At 46.1% G+C, this 17,452-nt stretch overlaps 1 protein-coding gene across 4 annotated transcripts; it reads left to right on the top strand.

Moving 5' to 3' along the window:
* The first annotated feature begins 73 nt into the window (after nt 1-73).
* On the top strand, nt 74-16,055 carry LOC148042280 (lymphocyte-specific protein 1-like). Of its 4 annotated transcripts, none has more exons than XM_087703058.1 (6): nt 74-203; nt 2,099-2,180; nt 3,647-3,784; nt 10,698-10,778; nt 12,886-13,001; nt 14,494-16,055. In XM_087703058.1, exons 1-5 carry the CDS (start codon nt 184-186, stop codon nt 12,976-12,978), a joined length of 414 nt encoding a protein of 137 aa, XP_087559184.1. In that variant the 5' UTR covers nt 74-183; the 3' UTR covers nt 12,979-13,001; nt 14,494-16,055. The 4 variants fall into 4 exon arrangements, with proteins under 4 accessions (XP_087559184.1, XP_087559183.1, XP_087559182.1 ...); XM_087703057.1 differs by having other exon boundaries at nt 12,886-13,007; XM_087703056.1 differs by lacking the exon at nt 12,886-13,001.
* Nucleotides 16,056-17,452: the final 1,397 nt, after the last annotated feature.

Genomic DNA, 17,452 nt, shown 5'->3' with positions numbered 1-17,452 from the left:
CACACAACACTGTGCGAGAACGCAGGTTGTACTCGCCCGGATCTCCGCTGGCACTGCAGTGGCTCTGGAGAAGGGAGGAAGAGGGGAAGAAGCAGAGCTTGGCGCCACCCGGACCGAGACCCCACCTGGGGCTGGAGATGCTGGATTCGGATCTGGGGGCTCCTTGGTGCTCTGTGAACCTGGATGTTTCATTACCAAACTAGGTAACTTCATCAGCGCAGAAAAGCCCCAAGGCCAGAAAGCCCCAAGGCCCCCACAGTTCAACCCTGAACTAAAATTATTCTCTTCTACCAGATTCCTACTTGGCCCTTTTGACCCCCCCGGCTTCCTCCGGAGCCCGCGATGACTTTTTAAAACACAGCCCAGTGTAGAATCCACGTTACATTTAACTATTCCAGAAATAAAAGATTACACTGGAATTGAGGCTGAACGCATTTCTCTCTTTACTTGTTAGATTTACAAGCCTGTTAAACGGAAGCAGGTTAACCAGCTGAAGGCTAAATTTGCAAGGTGGTCTGAAGTGTCCAATGGACACAAAGGCAAAACTTCCGTTCTTCCCATTTCAGGTTTTGATTAAGAGGCATTTGTTTTGTATTTTCTTTCAGTAGCCGTGAATGCTGGGGAAGATTCCACCCTGTGATTCCCGAGATCTCCTCATTTCCACCCAGTCCACACAGAGGGGAAGTTTGCCCAGAGTCTGTGACATGGATGGCCTGTCAATTTAGTTCATGAAATGAACAATAAATAAGGACTGGCTTTACTAAAGTTATTTGGCCCTTTTGTTTAAAACAAGGAGAGGCAGGCAAGTATTTCAGGGATCCTTGGTGCTGCCGGAGCTTCCTTGAAACGCCTGCAAGAAAACAAGCCAACTCGGGGAGCCCCCCAGGATCCCTCGTGTCAGCTCTGAGCTACAAAGATTCTCCTTTGTTGGTGTAAATATTTCAATTTCTACACCTGAGAATAATGAAAACAATTGTTACAACTGAGGATGATTTCGGCTGTCTGCTTGCCTTCATTGTCACTGGGGGCCTCTGAACGGACTCTTAATCTCCATTGCAGACTAACAGACGGAAGAAATCCTGGGCACAACACGGTCACACTGGAGTAATAATATAATATAAAGTGTTTATATTTTACTGAAATAGTCCCCTAGGGGGAGCTATACCACGTGGTAATGGCGGAGAGAAGGAATATGTAAATACTTGAGAGGAGAACAATGAACTGTAAGAGGAGTGGCTATGAATTGAGCGGGAAAATGTGATTGCTTGATTGGCCAGAAGGATGCCAAGGGCTAATTGGTTAAAAATTGTATTCTCAAATAAGGTAAAAGATAGGGTAATTATTGTCTCTGATTGGTCTGTAACCACCCTCGTCAGGCTAGCTGACGAGGAGTAGGAGGAGTTAGGGAGGGTATAACTACTGTTTCACTTTCGAATTTGGTGTGGCTCTCCTTTGTGACTCAGGTGAAGCCAGGGTGAGACCCACCAACGCTTTGCAAACCGTTTTCAAATTAGCTCTGATTTTTGGATAATAAAAATGAACTTTATTCTTCTACTCCGAACCTCGTCTCTAGAATTCTTTTAAAATTCTACAAACAACACAAAACCCCAAAATTTCTCCCGGGGGGGGTCCTGGCCCCACAGCCAGAGCCCTTTGCATTTGGGAAACACCCCACCACTACCACCACCCCGGATGGCTGCCGAGTTGTGCTTGTTCCCCATGGAAGGCAGCCCTCGGGGGCCCCTCCGCCAAACCTAATCAGGGTTCAGTCAACAAATTACTCTGAATTGTGCTGCCACTTGTTCTTCTTGTGTATGCTTATATAACATAGTAAACTGCGGTTTGCTTAACTAAAGGCTACTAAATAAACTCCATTTGATACAGATAACCATGAATCATGATTTAGAAAATCATCCTCGCTGGGGTTCATCCAAAAACTAAGCCATAAATAAGTAAGCCACATTGCCATTCAGCGTGCTATGTGTTCTATGCAAATTGTGGAAATCACTGGTCATAATTCTAAATAAACAATGGTGTTTAGGCTCTGAAATGTTGGGTCTGTGGTAAGCACCCTTTCTACCATCTTCTTTCCTTCCAGTAACAGTATGAAGAAGACCCAAGCACCACTTCCAGTTTCCAAGATTGATGATAAACTTGAGCAATACACTCAAGCCGTTGAGGTGAGTTTAAACTCACTGACTTTGACAAGCTTTTCAAAGAAGTACTTTCAGAGTCATCTTAAAAAATGTGTTACAGCAAGCCCATTCAAAAGCATAAGTCCATTGATTTTCACTCATTGGCAAGTTAACTGAGCACTACTGTCACCCATGCAAGATTTTAGCTTTTGATGTGTTTTTGCAGATGTCCTCCTTTCCATGGCAGCCAAAAAAGTAGAGTTGTATTATAATATTTTGTTTGGCAATTAATTCCCAATGGGCTAAAATCCACCTTCTTCTGGTATTCTAACCCATGATGGCATTATCCTTTGTCTTATCTGATGTAACTGATTTATGACTATGAAATGAAGGCAATGTGTGTGCGCCACAGGTGTTTGAGCTTTCTTGCACTGTTTTTCTTTGCATGGCCATTGATGAAAGATTAGAGCCATGGTGGTGCAGAGGTTAGAATGTAGTATTGCAGGTTACTCTGCCCACAGCAGAGTTTGATCCTGACTAACTCAAGATTGACTCAGCCTTCCATCCCTTGGAGAGTGGTAAAATGAGGACCCAGATTGTTAGGGGGGAATGTGCTGATATTGTAAACTACCCAGAGAGGGATGTAAATGTTGTGGTCTGCCAGCGGCCTGTGGAGCCGGCAGCAGAGTCGGACAGTGAGGAGGTTGGGGAGGAACATGGGCCAGTCCTCAAGTCTGGGGAAGGCTCGGACAAAGGCTCTGTGTTGAAGGCAGAGAGGGAACGAGGGCCATCTGATAGTGATGTCAGCCTCCGGAGCCTGACATCAGCAAGGCAGAGGAACAGTGGGAGCCTGTTCCCAGTGTGCACATGCACAGAGCTGCCAGAAGGCAAGAACAATTAAGAAAAAAGGGATGACTTGGGAGAAAGGCTTGGAGATGATTGCCCCCCCCCCCATAAGACAAAAAAAGGAGCAAATGTACATGAGCCTTTGCAGGAAGCAATTAGTTCATCTGGTAGGTTCAAGATCTGATAAGTTCCATATGACTCTTGCTAGGTTTGGCCTTGCAAAACTAATTGGCAATTAGGTCTCTGGCAGCATTTTAAGGGAGATAAAGGTGGGTGCTTATCAACGTTACCCAAAAAGACTATGGCAACTAGAGCAGACATCTGTCGGAATCTTCTGTTGGGCTGTGAATGATCATCAGTCACAGCCATATAAATAAAAGAGGGTTTGGGGGACTAAGATTGTGGTTTATGCTTTCTCAGGAAACCTAGGTCAGAACAGTAAAGCACCATGGGATGGTATATAACTCTAAGCACTATTGCTATTATATTGGCACAAAGGCTGTGAGGGATGGACATTTTCTGATCAGTTGCTAAATTGGATGGCTACCATAATGCTGATTCTCCCTAACGGATGCATCAACTCAGTGCTTCATAAAGAAACTTGACTATGAGAGAGAGGTTTTTTTGAAACTAGAAAGCCAGTTCACCCTTGTATTATTTTGCAGATCTCCAGCAAAACTCCGAAGCCAGTGCGCCAACCTTCCATTGACCTTCCTACCAATAGTGCCGCAGTGGCCAGCATAAAAAGCCTCTGGGAGACTGGTGAAATGGCTCAGGCATCTGCAAAATCAATGCCCTGCAAGGTAACTTTTTTTTAAAAAAACAACACAAAGCTCCCCTCGTCCGGGACTTAATTGTTGACGAGAGGGCAGACCTGGCATGTATTACTGAAACCTGGCTGGGCACAGAAGGAGGAGTCCCCCTTGTAGAGATGTGCCCAGAGGGATTTCAGGTGCTTCATCAGCCGAGAGCCCAGGGAAGGGGTGGCGGTGTGGCTATTGTAATCCGGGAGTCTCTGTTACCTCGTAGGGTCCCTGCTCCGGAGCTTGCCGGGTGTGAGTCCCTGCTGATAAAGTTGGACCTCAAGGGTCAAGTGGGTTTGCTGCTAACGTACCTGCCTCCCAACTGCGTTGCAGCATCCCTCCCCTCGCTCCTCGAGTCAGTAGCCGAGCTGGCAGTTGAGTTCCCCAGGCTTATAGTTCTGGGGGACTTTAACTTGCCATCGCTCGGTGAACGCTCTGATGGGGCGCAGGAGTTCATGGCTTCCATGACAGCCATGGGCTTGACCCAGGTAATTCGGGGCCCAACTCATACAGCGGGTCACATGCTCGACCTCGTATTCCTCTCGGAGCAGTGGATGCGTGATCTTGGTCTGAGGGGTAATGAGACCATACCCCTGTCGTGGTCAGACCACTGCCTACTGAGGCTTGACTTCCGGAGGCCAAACCCCCACCGTAGGGAGGAGGAACCGACCAGGTGGTTCCGCCCCAGGCGACTTATGGACCCCTTGAGGTTCCAGACGGAGCTTGGGGTAATTCCTGACACTCTCGCCCACAGTTCGGCAGAGACTCTGGTTGCCGCCTGGCAGTCGGCGGCGTCGGAGTCTCTTGACCGGATTGCGCCACTACGGCCCCTCCGGGTCAGCGGATCCCGGAGACCTCCTTGGTTCACCGAGGAGCTCCGGGAGAAGAAGCGCCGGAGGAGACGCCTAGAGCACCTGTGGAGGTCCGATAAGTCCGAGGAGAACCGAGCACTTTTGACTACCTGCACCAAGGACTACATCCGGGGACTAAGAGTTGCCAAAAGAACGTATATCTCCGCCTTGGTAGCGTCCGCCGAGTCACGCCCAGCCGCCCTGTTTAGGATCACCCGCTCCCTCCTTAATAGGAGGGAGGCGGGAGACCCCTTGCAGGGTAGGGCTGAGGACTATGCCCAATTCTTGGCGGACAAAGTTGCTCGGTTTCGTTCGGACTTGGACTCCACCGCCGTAGATCCAGCCGAGACACAGGGGGATTACTTGGCAAACCATCTCTGGGTTGAGTTCCAGGACGTTGCCTCTGGGGACGTGGACAAGGCCATTCGAGCTGTAAGTGCCTCCACCTGCATTCTGGACCCGTGTCCCTCCTGGCTGGTTGCCAACAGCAGGGAGGTGACACATGGCTGGATCCAGGCGGTCGTGACCGCCTCCCTTCGGGAGGGGCACTTCCCCGCCGCACTTAAGACGGCGGTGGTGAGACCCCTCCTGAAGAAACCATCCTTGGATCCAGCCATTTTAAACAACTACCGCCCTGTCTCCAACCTCCCCTTTATTGGGAAGGTTGTTGAGAAGGTGGTGGCCTTCCAGCTTCAACGGGCCTTGGAGGAAGCTAGCTATCTTGACCCCTTCCAGTCCGGCTTCAGACCCGGTTACAGCACTGAAACCGCTTTGGTCGCATTGACCGATGATCTCTGGAGGGCCAGAGATGGAGGCCATGCGTCCATCCTGGTTCTCCTTGACCTCTCAGCGGCTTTCGATACCATCGACCATGGTATCCTTCTGCGACGACTGCGGGAGGTGGGGGTGGGAGGCACTGTCAAAAAGTAATATAATCACTGAGAGAAAGAATCAAAATGTCAGAGAATAAGAAGTCGGATAAGAAATCTGCCAATTACATCCCTGCGACCAATAAGATCCCATAGACTAGGCCTCCTCCGTATCCCATCGGCCAGCCAGTGTCGGCTGGCAACCACAAGGAGGAGGGCCTTCTCAGCAGTAGCCCCGGCCCTTTGGAACGAGCTCCCCGTGGAGATTCGTACCCTCTCCACCGTCCAAGCCTTCCGCATAGCCTTGAAGAACTGGCTCGCCCGTCAGGCCTGGGGATAAGGATAGTTACCCCTCCCGAATGATGAATGTATGTTGCCTACCATTTTATTATATGTTTCTATCTTGATGTTTGTATTCCCCCCCTCCCAGTTTTATGTGAGCCGCCCTGAGTCCCCTCAGGGAAAAGGGCGGCCTACAAATTCTAATAAAACTCAAAACTCAAAACTCAAAAACTCAAATCGAATGGATGGTTCTGGAGCAAAAAGAAAGAAACAAAGAACGTACAAAGTACAAAGAAAAGCAGCATTTGGGCCAACTATGCACCCCATTGATCGGTTGACAGCTTTTACCCGCCCCCTTCTCCAGCCTGTTGGCTACCCTAGAGAGCCTCTGCCAATCAATGTAGAAAATACGCTGCACAATGAATCCACAAACTGGACACAAGTGAATCCTTGTTCATGTGGAGGAAAGCATGGAGGGAAATGGCGGCGCCAAACAGCTGACTCACAGCATTACATCCTTACATCCTCCTTTCTGGCCAGCCTGTTGACTTCGCTGGAGCTGAGTGACTGTGACTGTGACTGTGAGCCCTGGTGACTAGTGAGCTGAGAGGGGCTAATTTTAATTTAGTTGTTCATTTTAAAGAAGGGGGCTGTCGGAGGCTGCATTGAAACTGCGGATTGAATGGTGTGCTTGCTACCGTCCTAGACGCCCCCCCCCCTCAGATCTATCTTTGCTCACCTTACTATCTGTTACCTACTCTATTATTTATTATCTGCTGCCTTCTCCTGCGGCCCCTAGGAAAGACCTGGCTGTCCTAGGCTAACTGGTGTGCTTCCCGGGCAGGGAAGAGGACGGTCTTCGAATTGGGCTCTGCGTCGTTGTGGCCCCCTCCGGACTTTGCTCCCTGCTTGCCTGACCATTGGGAGGAGTAGGATTGTGGCTTGGCTGGCAGGGAGCGATAGAGGATGGCGGCTGCAGTGACGAGGATTGAGCCCCGAAAACACCAGCATTTTTCCCTCCATCTGCAAGAGTGGCACAAGTCAGCCTCGAACTTTGGTCCCCTACATTGGGGCCCTCATCTACCTTTAGGAAAGAGACTCTTGAATATACAGCCCGCTAACCTCCACCAGCGGGGTAAGACTACATGGTTGCCTTTTACGAACTTTGGAGCTTCACATTCAATCTTGCTTGTGTACGGCCACCTTATATGTTACGCACTTTTGACTTGGTGGCCAAGGACACCTCCCCAGGACATGGGAAGGGAGAGGAGCAGATTACCGCTTCCTCCACTGTTTCCATATTACTATATATTATAACTGCGCAATTTTTTAAAATAGTATGCTGAGTGCATGGGAGTTGGTTGGAATTGAATGAATGGCCCACTTTTAGTAATTGTTGCTTTTGTATTTTTATATGTTTTAAATTTCACGTGGGAACTGTTAGTGTGGATAAATGAGAATGTTTGACTCGGAGGACCTGCTGGGGAAGGCGGGGGGTACCGGGGTGGTTGGGGGGACCATGGCCACGGGAGTGGGTCGGAGCATAGCGGTCATGACAGGGAGAGGCAGATACGGCGGGGACTTTAGGGCGGGCCATTACCGGGGAAGGAGGGTTCCCTACATCACAGAGATCCCTCCTTCCGGCCCTATGAGTCCCACTCCAAGACCAGATGGCGCGAGCAGTCAGGACCCTGGTCTCAGGCTGTTGTCGCTAAATGCCAGGTCTGTTGTTCACAAAGCTCCCCTCGTCCGGGACTTAATTGTTGACGAGAGGGCAGACCTGGCATGTATTACTGAAACCTGGCTGGGCACAGAAGGAGGAGTCCCCCTTGTAGAGATGTGCCCAGAGGGATTTCAGGTGCTTCATCAGCCGAGAGCCCAGGGAAGGGGTGGCGGTGTGGCTATTGTAATCCGGGAGTCTCTGTTACCTCGTACGGTCCCTGCTCCGGAGCTTGTCGGGTGTGAGTCCCTGCTGATAAAGTTGGACCTCAAGGGTCAAGTGGGTTTGCTGCTAACGTACCTGCCTCCCAACTGCGTTGCAGCATCCCTCCCCTCGCTCCTCGAGTCAGTAGCCGAGCTGGCAGTTGAGTTCCCCAGGCTTATAGTTCTGGGGGACTTCAATTTGCCATCGCTCGGTGAACGCTCTGATGGGGCGCAGGAGTTCATGGCTTCCATGACAGCCATGGGCTTGACCCAAGTAATTCGGGGCCCAACCCATGCAGCGGGTCACATGCTCGACCTCGTATTCCTCTCGGAGCAGTGGATGTGTGATCTTGGTCTGAGGGGTAATGAGATCATACCCCTGTCGTGGTCAGACCACTGCCTACTGAGGCTTGACTTCCGGAGGCCAAACCCCCACCGTAGGGAGGAGGAACCGACCAGGTGGTTCCGCCCCAGGCGACTTATGGACCCGTTGAGGTTCCAGACGGAGCTTGGGGTCATTCCTGATACTCTCGCCCACAGTTCGGCGGAGACTCTGGCTGCCGCCTGGTATTCGGCGGCGTCGGAATCTCTTGACCGGATTGCGCCACTACGGCCCCTCCGGGTCAGTGGATCCCGGAGGCCTCCTTGGTTTACCGAGGAGCTCCGGGAGAAGAAACGCCGGAGGAGATGCCTAGAGCACCTGTGGAGGTCCGATAAGTCCGAGGCGAACCGAGCACTTTTAACTACCTGCACCAAGGACTATGTCCGAGCACTAAGAACTGCTAAAAGATCATACATCTCTGCCTTGGTTGCGTCCGCCGAGTCACGCCCAGCCGCCCTGTTTAGGATAACCCGCTCCCTCCTCAATAGGAGGGATGCGGGAGACCCCTTGCAGGGTAGGGCTGAGGACTATGCTCAATTCTTGGCGGACAAAGTAGCTCGGTTTCGATCGGACTTGGACTCCACCGCAGTAGATCCAGCCGAGACACAGGAGGACCATTTGCCACACCATCTCTGGGTTGAGTTCCAGGATGTTGCCTCTGGGGATGTGGACAAGGCCATTCGAGCTGTAAGTGCCTCCACTTGTATTCTGGACCCGTGTCCCTCCTGGCTGGTTGCCAACAGCAGGGAGGTGACACATGGCTGGATCCAGGCGGTCGTGACCGCCTCCCTTCGGGAGGGGCACTTCCCCGCCGTACTTAAAACGGCGGTGGTGAGACCCCTCCTGAAGAAACCATCCTTGGATCCAGCCATTTTAAACAACTTTCGTCCTGTCTCCAACCTCCCCTTTATTGGGAAGGTTGTTGAGAAGGTGGTGGCCTTCCAGCTTCAACGGGCCTTGGAGGAAGCTAGCTATCTTGACCCCTTCCAGTCCGGCCTCAGACCCGGTTACAGCACTGAAACTGCTTTGGTCGCATTGACCGATGATCTCTGGAGGGCCAGAGATGGAGGCCATGCGTCCATCCTGGTTCTCCTTGACCTCTCAGCGGCTTTCGATACCATCGACCATGGTATCCTTCTGCGACGACTGCGGGAGGTGGGAGTGAGAGGCACTGTTTTACTGTGGTTCTCCTCCTACCTCTCGGACAGGTCGCAGTCGGTGTTGGTCGGGGGGGCAGAGATCGTCCCTGAGGCCCCTAACATATGGGGTGCCGCAGGGTTCGGTCTTATCCCCCCTACTATTTAACATATACATGAAACCGCTGGGCGAGATCATTCGGAGGCACGGGATAAAATACCCCCAATATGCGGACGATACGCAATTGTATCTGTCCGCCCCGTGCCAACTCAATGAAGCGGTGGACGTGATGAACCGGGGCCTTGAGGCCGTTAAGGACTGGATGAGCGCTAACAAACTGGTACTCAACCCGGACAAGACCGAGTGGCTGTTGTGTTTCCCTCCCAACAATTTGGCTGATATTCCAACACTCAGGCTGGCGGGTCAAATTTTACACCCCTCAGATAGGGTCCGTAATCTAGGAGTCCTCCTGGATCCACAGCTGACTTTTACCCATCAGTTGTCGGCTGTGACCAGGGGGGCATTTGCCCAGGTTCGCCTGGTCCGCCAGTTACAGCCCTACCTGAACCGGGAGGCTCTCACAACAGTCACTCGAGCCCTTGTGATCTCTAGGCTGGAATACTGCAATGGGCTCTACATGGGGTTGCCCTTGAAGTGCATCCGGCGACTGCAGTTAGTCCAGAATGCAGCCGCGCGAGTGATAGTGGGCGCACCGCGGTTCGCCCACATTACACCTATCCTCCGCGAGCTGCACTGGCTACCTGTCGATCTCCGGGTGCGCTTCAGGGTATTGATGACCACCTTTAAAGCACTCCATGGTAGTGGACCTGGGTACTTGAGAGACCGCCTTCTGCCGATTACCTCCCTTCGACCGATTAGATCGCACAGATTGGGCCTCCTCCGGATTCCATCCGCCAGTCAATGCCGACTGGCGACTACACGGAGGAGAGCCTTTTCTGTTGCAGCTCCGACCCTGTGGAACGATCTCCCCGTTGAGATTCGTACCCTCACCACCATCCAGACCTTCCGCGCAGCCCTTAAGACCTGGCTCTCCCAGCAGGCCTGGGGATAAGTTTCTAAATTACCCGCCCGAGTGTTGCTTGACTGTTGAATGCAAGTTGGTGTTTTATAATTTATCTTGTTTACTCACTGTTTGTCTTGTATTATTGCACCCCCCTCCCGTGATTGTAAGCCGCCCTGAGTCCCCTCAGGGAGAAGGGCGGCCTATAAATCGTAATAAATGTCTGAAAATGTCTGAAATGTCTGAAATGTGGTCAAATCCCTACCATTGGAAAGATACAATTTCTTCTACAGAGATTGATCTTGTGATGAAAATGATGTCCGGTTATAAATGTCATCAACCAAATGGAACCTATATGGACTCTAGATTTGACCTGACTTGCAAAACATAAAGACCTTTTCACAGAGGGCACTTCAAACATCTCTCATCACGTCTGTGTTCTTCCTAGGACATTGTGGCTGGAGACATTGTGAACATAAGAAGCCTTTGGGAGCAAAAGGAGAACCCCCAAACAGATGCAAATTCTAAGGTGAGGATTGCTGCTTCCTTTGGGAGAAATGCTATGATGAAGCTTAATTTTTTCTGTATAAGTGGCCATCCATGTTAAGCCTGGTGGGGCTTTGCTGGAAAAGGGCCCAGAAGTGATGCAAAATGAAACAACACAGGAGCTTAGTTTTACTCTTCCTTAATGTAGCTTTGAAAAGATGCTTCACGCATTGTCAAATTAAAGCACCCTTGAAGGACTTCTATAGCCACCCTGTGACTATTAAAAGAAAGATTTTTTCTCCCATTATTGTGGCTGTATGCAGTTGGCTCCTCCTCAGCTCATTGAATGCAAGCTCTCCTGTTCATGGTATTAAAGGAAAATTGTTCCACTATATCAAGTGAAATATGTATTTAATTCAGTGTTTTATTTTGCCAGAAGCATAGTAGCTGCCCGAGGAAGCTCACAACCGGTCAGGAGTGTGATAGCATCTTCCTGCTTGCGCTTCCCAACAAATGACATACAGAGGCACATTGCTTCTACCTATGGAGCTAAAAACAAATGTTCACATTGACTAATCCTGGGTCACGTATTCCTGCCCAGTTCCACACAAATCAGAATTCTATGTTCTTCATTGTCATCATCTGTTTGGTTGGTATAAATGTCTTTATCCAAAAAGGGGATGGAGAGGGATTGAACGCAGGGAAGGAAAATTTGCAAGTAAACTACCTCCAAGCTAGTTGTGCAAATATATTCTTAATTTTCTGTGAAAATAGATTGGATATAAATTTTAATTCCATGTTAGTGGCCAACTGTGTCCCCCCCACTCAACCTCAGAAGGTTGTGTCTTTTTCAACCCAACACCTCAAAGGGTGGTTGTTGTGGGAAAATAGAAGAGGAGGAGTTTCAGGTATGTTTGCCGCTTGTTACTTGCAAAAATAATACAGGCAGGATACAATAAAATAATAATAATGAAATTCTCCCTTATATGGAACATATTGCACAGTAAAGAGGATCCAGGAATTTGGAATATGGTTTTGAGGAAGAGAGTCGAGATCGAAAACCATGGATGATTTAAATAAAGAAAAACCTCCGATGCTTTGTAAAGTATTAACACAAATATTTAAGGAGTGAAGAGTGGATGGGAAACAGAAGGGGGGATAGAGGACTCACCAAAATTCCCCTTTACAATGTATATTTATGTTCTCTTTTCCATATTGCTTTTTCTAACTTTATTCTTGACCCTGTTCTCATTTTATTTATTGCCTTTATTTATTTATTTTTTTTGGGGGGGGGGGGAATGTATGCAACTGCATATCTTACATAAATAATTGTGAATGACTGCAGACTGGTACCCATCCCTGGACTGGGAATTGGGGACTCCTGATTTAAAGTGTAGGAGCATCTGGAATAACAATTCAGCAGATTTGCTTGTTAACTTTTGAGCTATTTTTCTGCAGAGGTTTGAGGTGATTTTGGTTTTTGACATAGGATAGTGATGGTGAATTTTTTTTGGCACAGAGTGCCCAAACCGGACTGTGCATGCATGCACATGCATGTGTGCGCACTGGAAACCTGAACAACAGCTGGCCAGTGTGCATGCATGCACTTGCCAGCTGGTCTTTGGCCATGCCGGAGCACCGAAAACCTGAACACCAGCTGGCTGGGCATCCATGTCTGTTTTTGGGCTGGTTTTGGGACCATTTTTGTGGCTACTTTTAGCTCAAGACAGCCCAAAAATGCCCAAAAGATGGGCTGAAAATGGTCTGGAAAATGGCCTGTTTTTTGGCCTATTTTCTGGCGCTCTGGCACCCATGAAGACCAGTTAGCCGGCATGCCAGGAATCAGATCAGCTGGCGACAGCGCACAAGTCCACAGAGAGGACTCTGCATGCCACCTCTTGCATGCATGCCATAGATTTGCCATCACAGACATAGGTTCGGGTTTTTCTGGTATCAAATAATGAACGGTTGTTTAAACTTCCAGGCCAAAGAAAAAGGAACAGAAGCACAGTGCATGAAATCAGCCCATATTTGATGGCTAATGGTCAAACTTAGTTTTTTTCAAAGCACTTCAAAAACTGTAGGGTGGAAGAATAGTAAGGATTTGGGTTTTAACCACTGAAATTGCAATTTTTCATCCTCATTTTTAGGTCAAGATTCCTGGCAAGAAATATAAGTATGTGGCAACTGGACATGGACAGTACAAAAGGGTGCCAATAGAAGATGGGGCGAGGGCAAAATAGCTGTGCTGGTACCAAACTCACAGGTAAAGGTAGGCTGATGTACTAAATAGCATTTGCAAATTCTTTTTGCACATATAAAGTCAATAATAATTGACCAAGGGCTGACCAATTAGATCGCACAGACTGGGCCTCCTCCGAATTCCATCCGCCAGTCAATGTCGACTGCCGACTACACGGAGGAGAGCCTTTTCTGTTGCAGCTCCGACCCTGTGGAACGATCTCCCCGTCGAGATCCATACCCTCACCACCATCCAGACCTTCCGCGCAGCCCTCAAGATCTGGCTCTCCCAGCAGGCCTGGGGATAGGTTCCCAATTTACCCGCCCGAGTGTTGATTGCTGAACGAAAGTTGTGTTTTATTATTTTTCCTTTGTTCACATTTTGTTTTGTCTTTTGATACTGCACCCCCCTCCCTTGTGATTGTAAGCCGCCCTGAGTCCCCTCAGGGAAAAGGGCGGCCTATAAATCTTAATAAAATGAAAAAAATGAAAATGACTGGCTTTGCTATCAGATTTCTATAAGCAGAAGCAGAGAGTGCTCCTTTATAAAGCGATTCCTTGTCATGTTCCTCCCTTACTAAGGTAATGGACAATTCAAACAGGGACCTTTATTGGTACAGTCACATTTTAAGCCCAAAGGCATACGGAATATTTAAGGAATGATTTAGGTGATGTATTTTAAGGGATGTATGGGGGAGGCATGCATTTACTTAGAATAACATTTCTCAACTCTCTACTAGCAATGAGAATCCATTTTTTTTCATAGAAACACTTTATTCATTCTACATATTCAATGTTTATAAAAATTGTTCTTGAGTCAGGATTTCATATGAACTGCCTTTTAAGCTGTGAAAAGAATTCTTTCCGTGTTGGTGTAATGGCAACCATCCTAGCACTTATTCATGATAAGTTCAGAAAAAACTTAAGAGCATCTTTTGCTTCCATCATATCACTGTTCCTTTTCTTACCGTATATCTGCTTCTCTCAGGAACCAAACATTTCTATTTCCTCATTGCTCAACATACCTTCCGTGTCTTTTATTATCATCTCAAAACAGGGTAGTAATGGAAACCAGCAATACCCATCCTTTCAAAGAACATTAAATGTATTTGCATGCGAGAAGTTTCACTAGAAAACCTAAGAAGAATCAGGAATTCACCCCTCTTGTAGAGGATTATACGAATTAAAATATCTCTCTAATCTGTAAAATCCTAAGTAGTGAGGTGTTTGAGGTAGATAGAACTAGAAAGTGGGATTTTTTTTTTTTTGAGGAAACAAAGACTTAGGATGATTTTGCTGTTTATTCACTACCATTTTCGTAACATTCTGTATTTTTAATGAGGTTTTGTTCTCATTTGGAAAAATTGACAGTACTTGAAATATTGGGCTTTACCAAGCTTGATAGCATCTTCTCTTAATGTCTGGAGATTTGGATTGCATAAAGAGAGGCCCCCGGAGAAATGAGAACACAATCAGGAATTGAATTTCACATGTCATAATCTGTTTTTGCTTTTCAGATTGCTTGGGTTTATAAAACAGTGAAAGTAATGACGGAACTAAAGACAATACAGCAGAAAAGGAAAGCAAGGAGAGAAAATAAGAAAAGTCAATGAATAAGTCTATCTTTTGTAACTGGTTATGTTACCAACTATTCTGTCACCCTTATTAACTTGAGGTTGGAAGTTAGGGATTTTTACATTCCTTTATAAATGGTCTTATGTTCTCACAGTTCTATGAAAAAAAATCATGTTCATTTTGAGCCCATTGTTAGAGCAATTCTTATATGGCATTTTGCTATATAGACTACTATTTCATTCTGAACCAGTCATAAGGCATCTCATATGTTTATTAGAATTTCTCTAACGCACTGTTTTATCATAGCTCAATACAGGAGTTGTTCGTGGTTTTATGATGATGTGCATCAAATATGCCAAAATGAACAAGTAAATTTTAATAAGTACCAGTTCATAAAACTGGTTAGCTACATAATTGCCACTCATGATTAATTTCCATTTAGGAATTATCATAGCATATAACAAATAGTTTATACATTTTCATGATACAAAAGTAATTATTGTTGGTACAAACTTCAGTAAAACAAAAGTGAGAAAATGTTGCATTGTGACATGAGGCAAATCCTCAGCCTTCCTAATATCAGTTATAAATATATTTGTATTGCAGTATATAAATCATGTGGTTTGTGTTGCAATACATGCTTTGTCTCCCTCCATTTTGTGAATGCCTAGGCTAAATCTGCTTGGTTGTAAATTTGTCGGACTTTGTGGACGTTTTATTCAAACTTTTATATGAGAAGTGTAATTTAATAATGTGGGTTGCTGTGTTTGTCATATGAACTTGTTCCTGTTTTTTAATTAAATGCTTATGGGTTCATCAGGCTCTTATCATTTTTCAGATTCTTGTAAATACTTTGGGATTGCATTCCTGTTTGTCTGTAGGACCAGGTGATGATCCCCCAAAGTGGACTAGAACTGGTCTCTTGACTTCTAGGCCAGAACTTTTAACATATTGGTTATTTAGGACACTTATATTAAAAGCAGCATATTTCATGTGCTCAGAATTTGAAAATCATATAGCAATCCTCTATTTGAATAAAATAGTTGAAATCTACATATCGTGGGTCAGAAGAAGTAAACTGTAGGGACAACAGAAACATTGTATCATGTTTTCTTCATTTAATGTTTGTATTCCATTTTATGCAGATGGCTTTTCTATATAATGTTTTGTGGTTTATTCTGTTCCTTTGATATGACCTATTTGGCTAATTAACAATGTAATTCTTAGTATCAGATAGGTTTCTGGAAAAAGATGAAAATTTTTAGCAAAAAGTATATTTTAATGTTCTTTTGTAATCATTACAAACATTCCTCTGAACCCGTTTATTAAAACAAAATTATGCTTTTTATCAAATTTCAATGCGAGTTCAGGTGGAGTATGGAATAATTAAATACTTTGTACATAACCCATTATGCCCTTAAATCTATATCCTTACAAAATAAATGAACTGTTTTAATACAAATACAGCATTTTAATATATGTAGTTGTGTGTAGATGTAGATTCACCTTCAGACATGTGATGTTATTTACTAAATTAAAAGTCTTTACAGGCTGCCATTGTGTTACTTTTATTGAATTTGTTACATTTTACTGCTTTATATTGGGAGCAGCCCAAAATCACTCTGGAATCAGGTTACCAAAATGAAAGAACATGCATGCCCCCCCCCCCTTATGGAAAAAACCCAAGTCAGTTTATTGGAAACGGAGAATCAGCGTATTAAAGATCTCAGAAGGGAAAAACTAATTAAAAATAGGAAACGCAAGGGAAGATTTAGAGGGTGTTAGAAATAATCTTGATTTTTAACTAAGCCTTTTTGGATGAGAGATTTTTTCCAAACTCCAAAGCTAGAGTATAAACCGATTGCTTGCTAGTAAATTGCCACCTAAGTTGGTGCAAGGAGGCAAAAAAACAACTATGATCTGAGCTAAAACTTCCTCAGGCAAATCACAATCTTTTCCAAGAGGGCACCTTCCTCACATTCCACTAATCGAGCATAAAGATGTTTTTGTTAACAAATTCTAAATGACTGAACTACCTGATCTTCAACTCAACACCTCCCCCCCTCCAATGAAGCAGCAGGCGAAATTTACCTTCAGCTGTTCTGATTTTAAAATGCTTTCCCCCTTTCAACAATAGGGTGCTTAAATGCCTTATTTACAATGTGGTTAATGATAGAATTGAGTGCTAGATCTAACCAGGTTTTATTTACGACTACTAGAGGCAAAGTGAACAATCCCCTTCTGGCTGCAATTTTCAGAACTATTTGAAGAAAAAGCGACACAATATGCCTTCTCTCCCCAATTGACATTTCAGATTTTTCTGAAGATAAAAAAATACATTTCAGTTCAGATAGCAAACTTGTCGTTGGAAGAAATATCCAGATTCCGTTCCAAGCCAGGATATAATGAAGCGGCAGAACCACCAACCATGTGAGGTTCTGGGAAGTTTAGAGTGGATGGGTTTTATACGGTCTATATTCCTATGGGGTCATGGCTAGTTTTGTAGGCAAAAGGGGAAATATAAATTCTAGGCTTTCAAGTTAATTTTATCAACGCTTGATTTGTGTTGCTTATCTGAAGTTCTTTCCTTCTCCTTCTGAATAGATTAACAAATCAGCATTTCTATAAACTGGCTTCAGTTTCTTCTTGGGGCAGGGAAACAGGCTGATTTCTGCCTCCCTTAAGGTTCCCCCCCCATTTCTCCTTTAGGGGAAATATTCCATCCCCCCCTTTGAATATCCCCAAAAATTTCGTGGGGGGGGCGGTGTATTCCACATTACTGAGCAAATTTTCCCAAGAGCAACTGGAATTACATTCGTCTTCAAACTAGCTTACTGCCAAACAGAGTTTGAAGAACTGCAGTCCAAATGAGTTTAGCTAACAAGGTTGGAGGCCAAAGCC

The sequence above is a fragment of the Thamnophis sirtalis genome, unplaced genomic scaffold, assembly GCF_051295495.1.
Source record: "Thamnophis sirtalis isolate CommonGarterSnake01/CBP01778 unplaced genomic scaffold, rThaSir2_p1.2 scaffold_19, whole genome shotgun sequence".
NCBI lineage: Eukaryota > Metazoa > Chordata > Lepidosauria > Squamata > Natricidae > Thamnophis > Thamnophis sirtalis.
Note: the sequence above shows the minus strand (reverse complement) of the source record. Positions and strands in the feature narration are given on the sequence as shown.

Bases quoted from the DNA above. Each gene is read 5' to 3' on its own strand.
- LOC148042280 (XM_087703056.1), top strand. From the start codon at position 184: ATGTTTCATTACCAAACTAG. The intron at 204-2,098 runs GTAACTTCATCA...CTTTCCTTCCAG, and splicing joins ATGTTTCATTACCAAACTAG to TAACAGTATGAAGAAGACCC. The intron at 2,181-3,646 runs GTGAGTTTAAAC...ATTATTTTGCAG, and splicing joins AATACACTCAAGCCGTTGAG to ATCTCCAGCAAAACTCCGAA.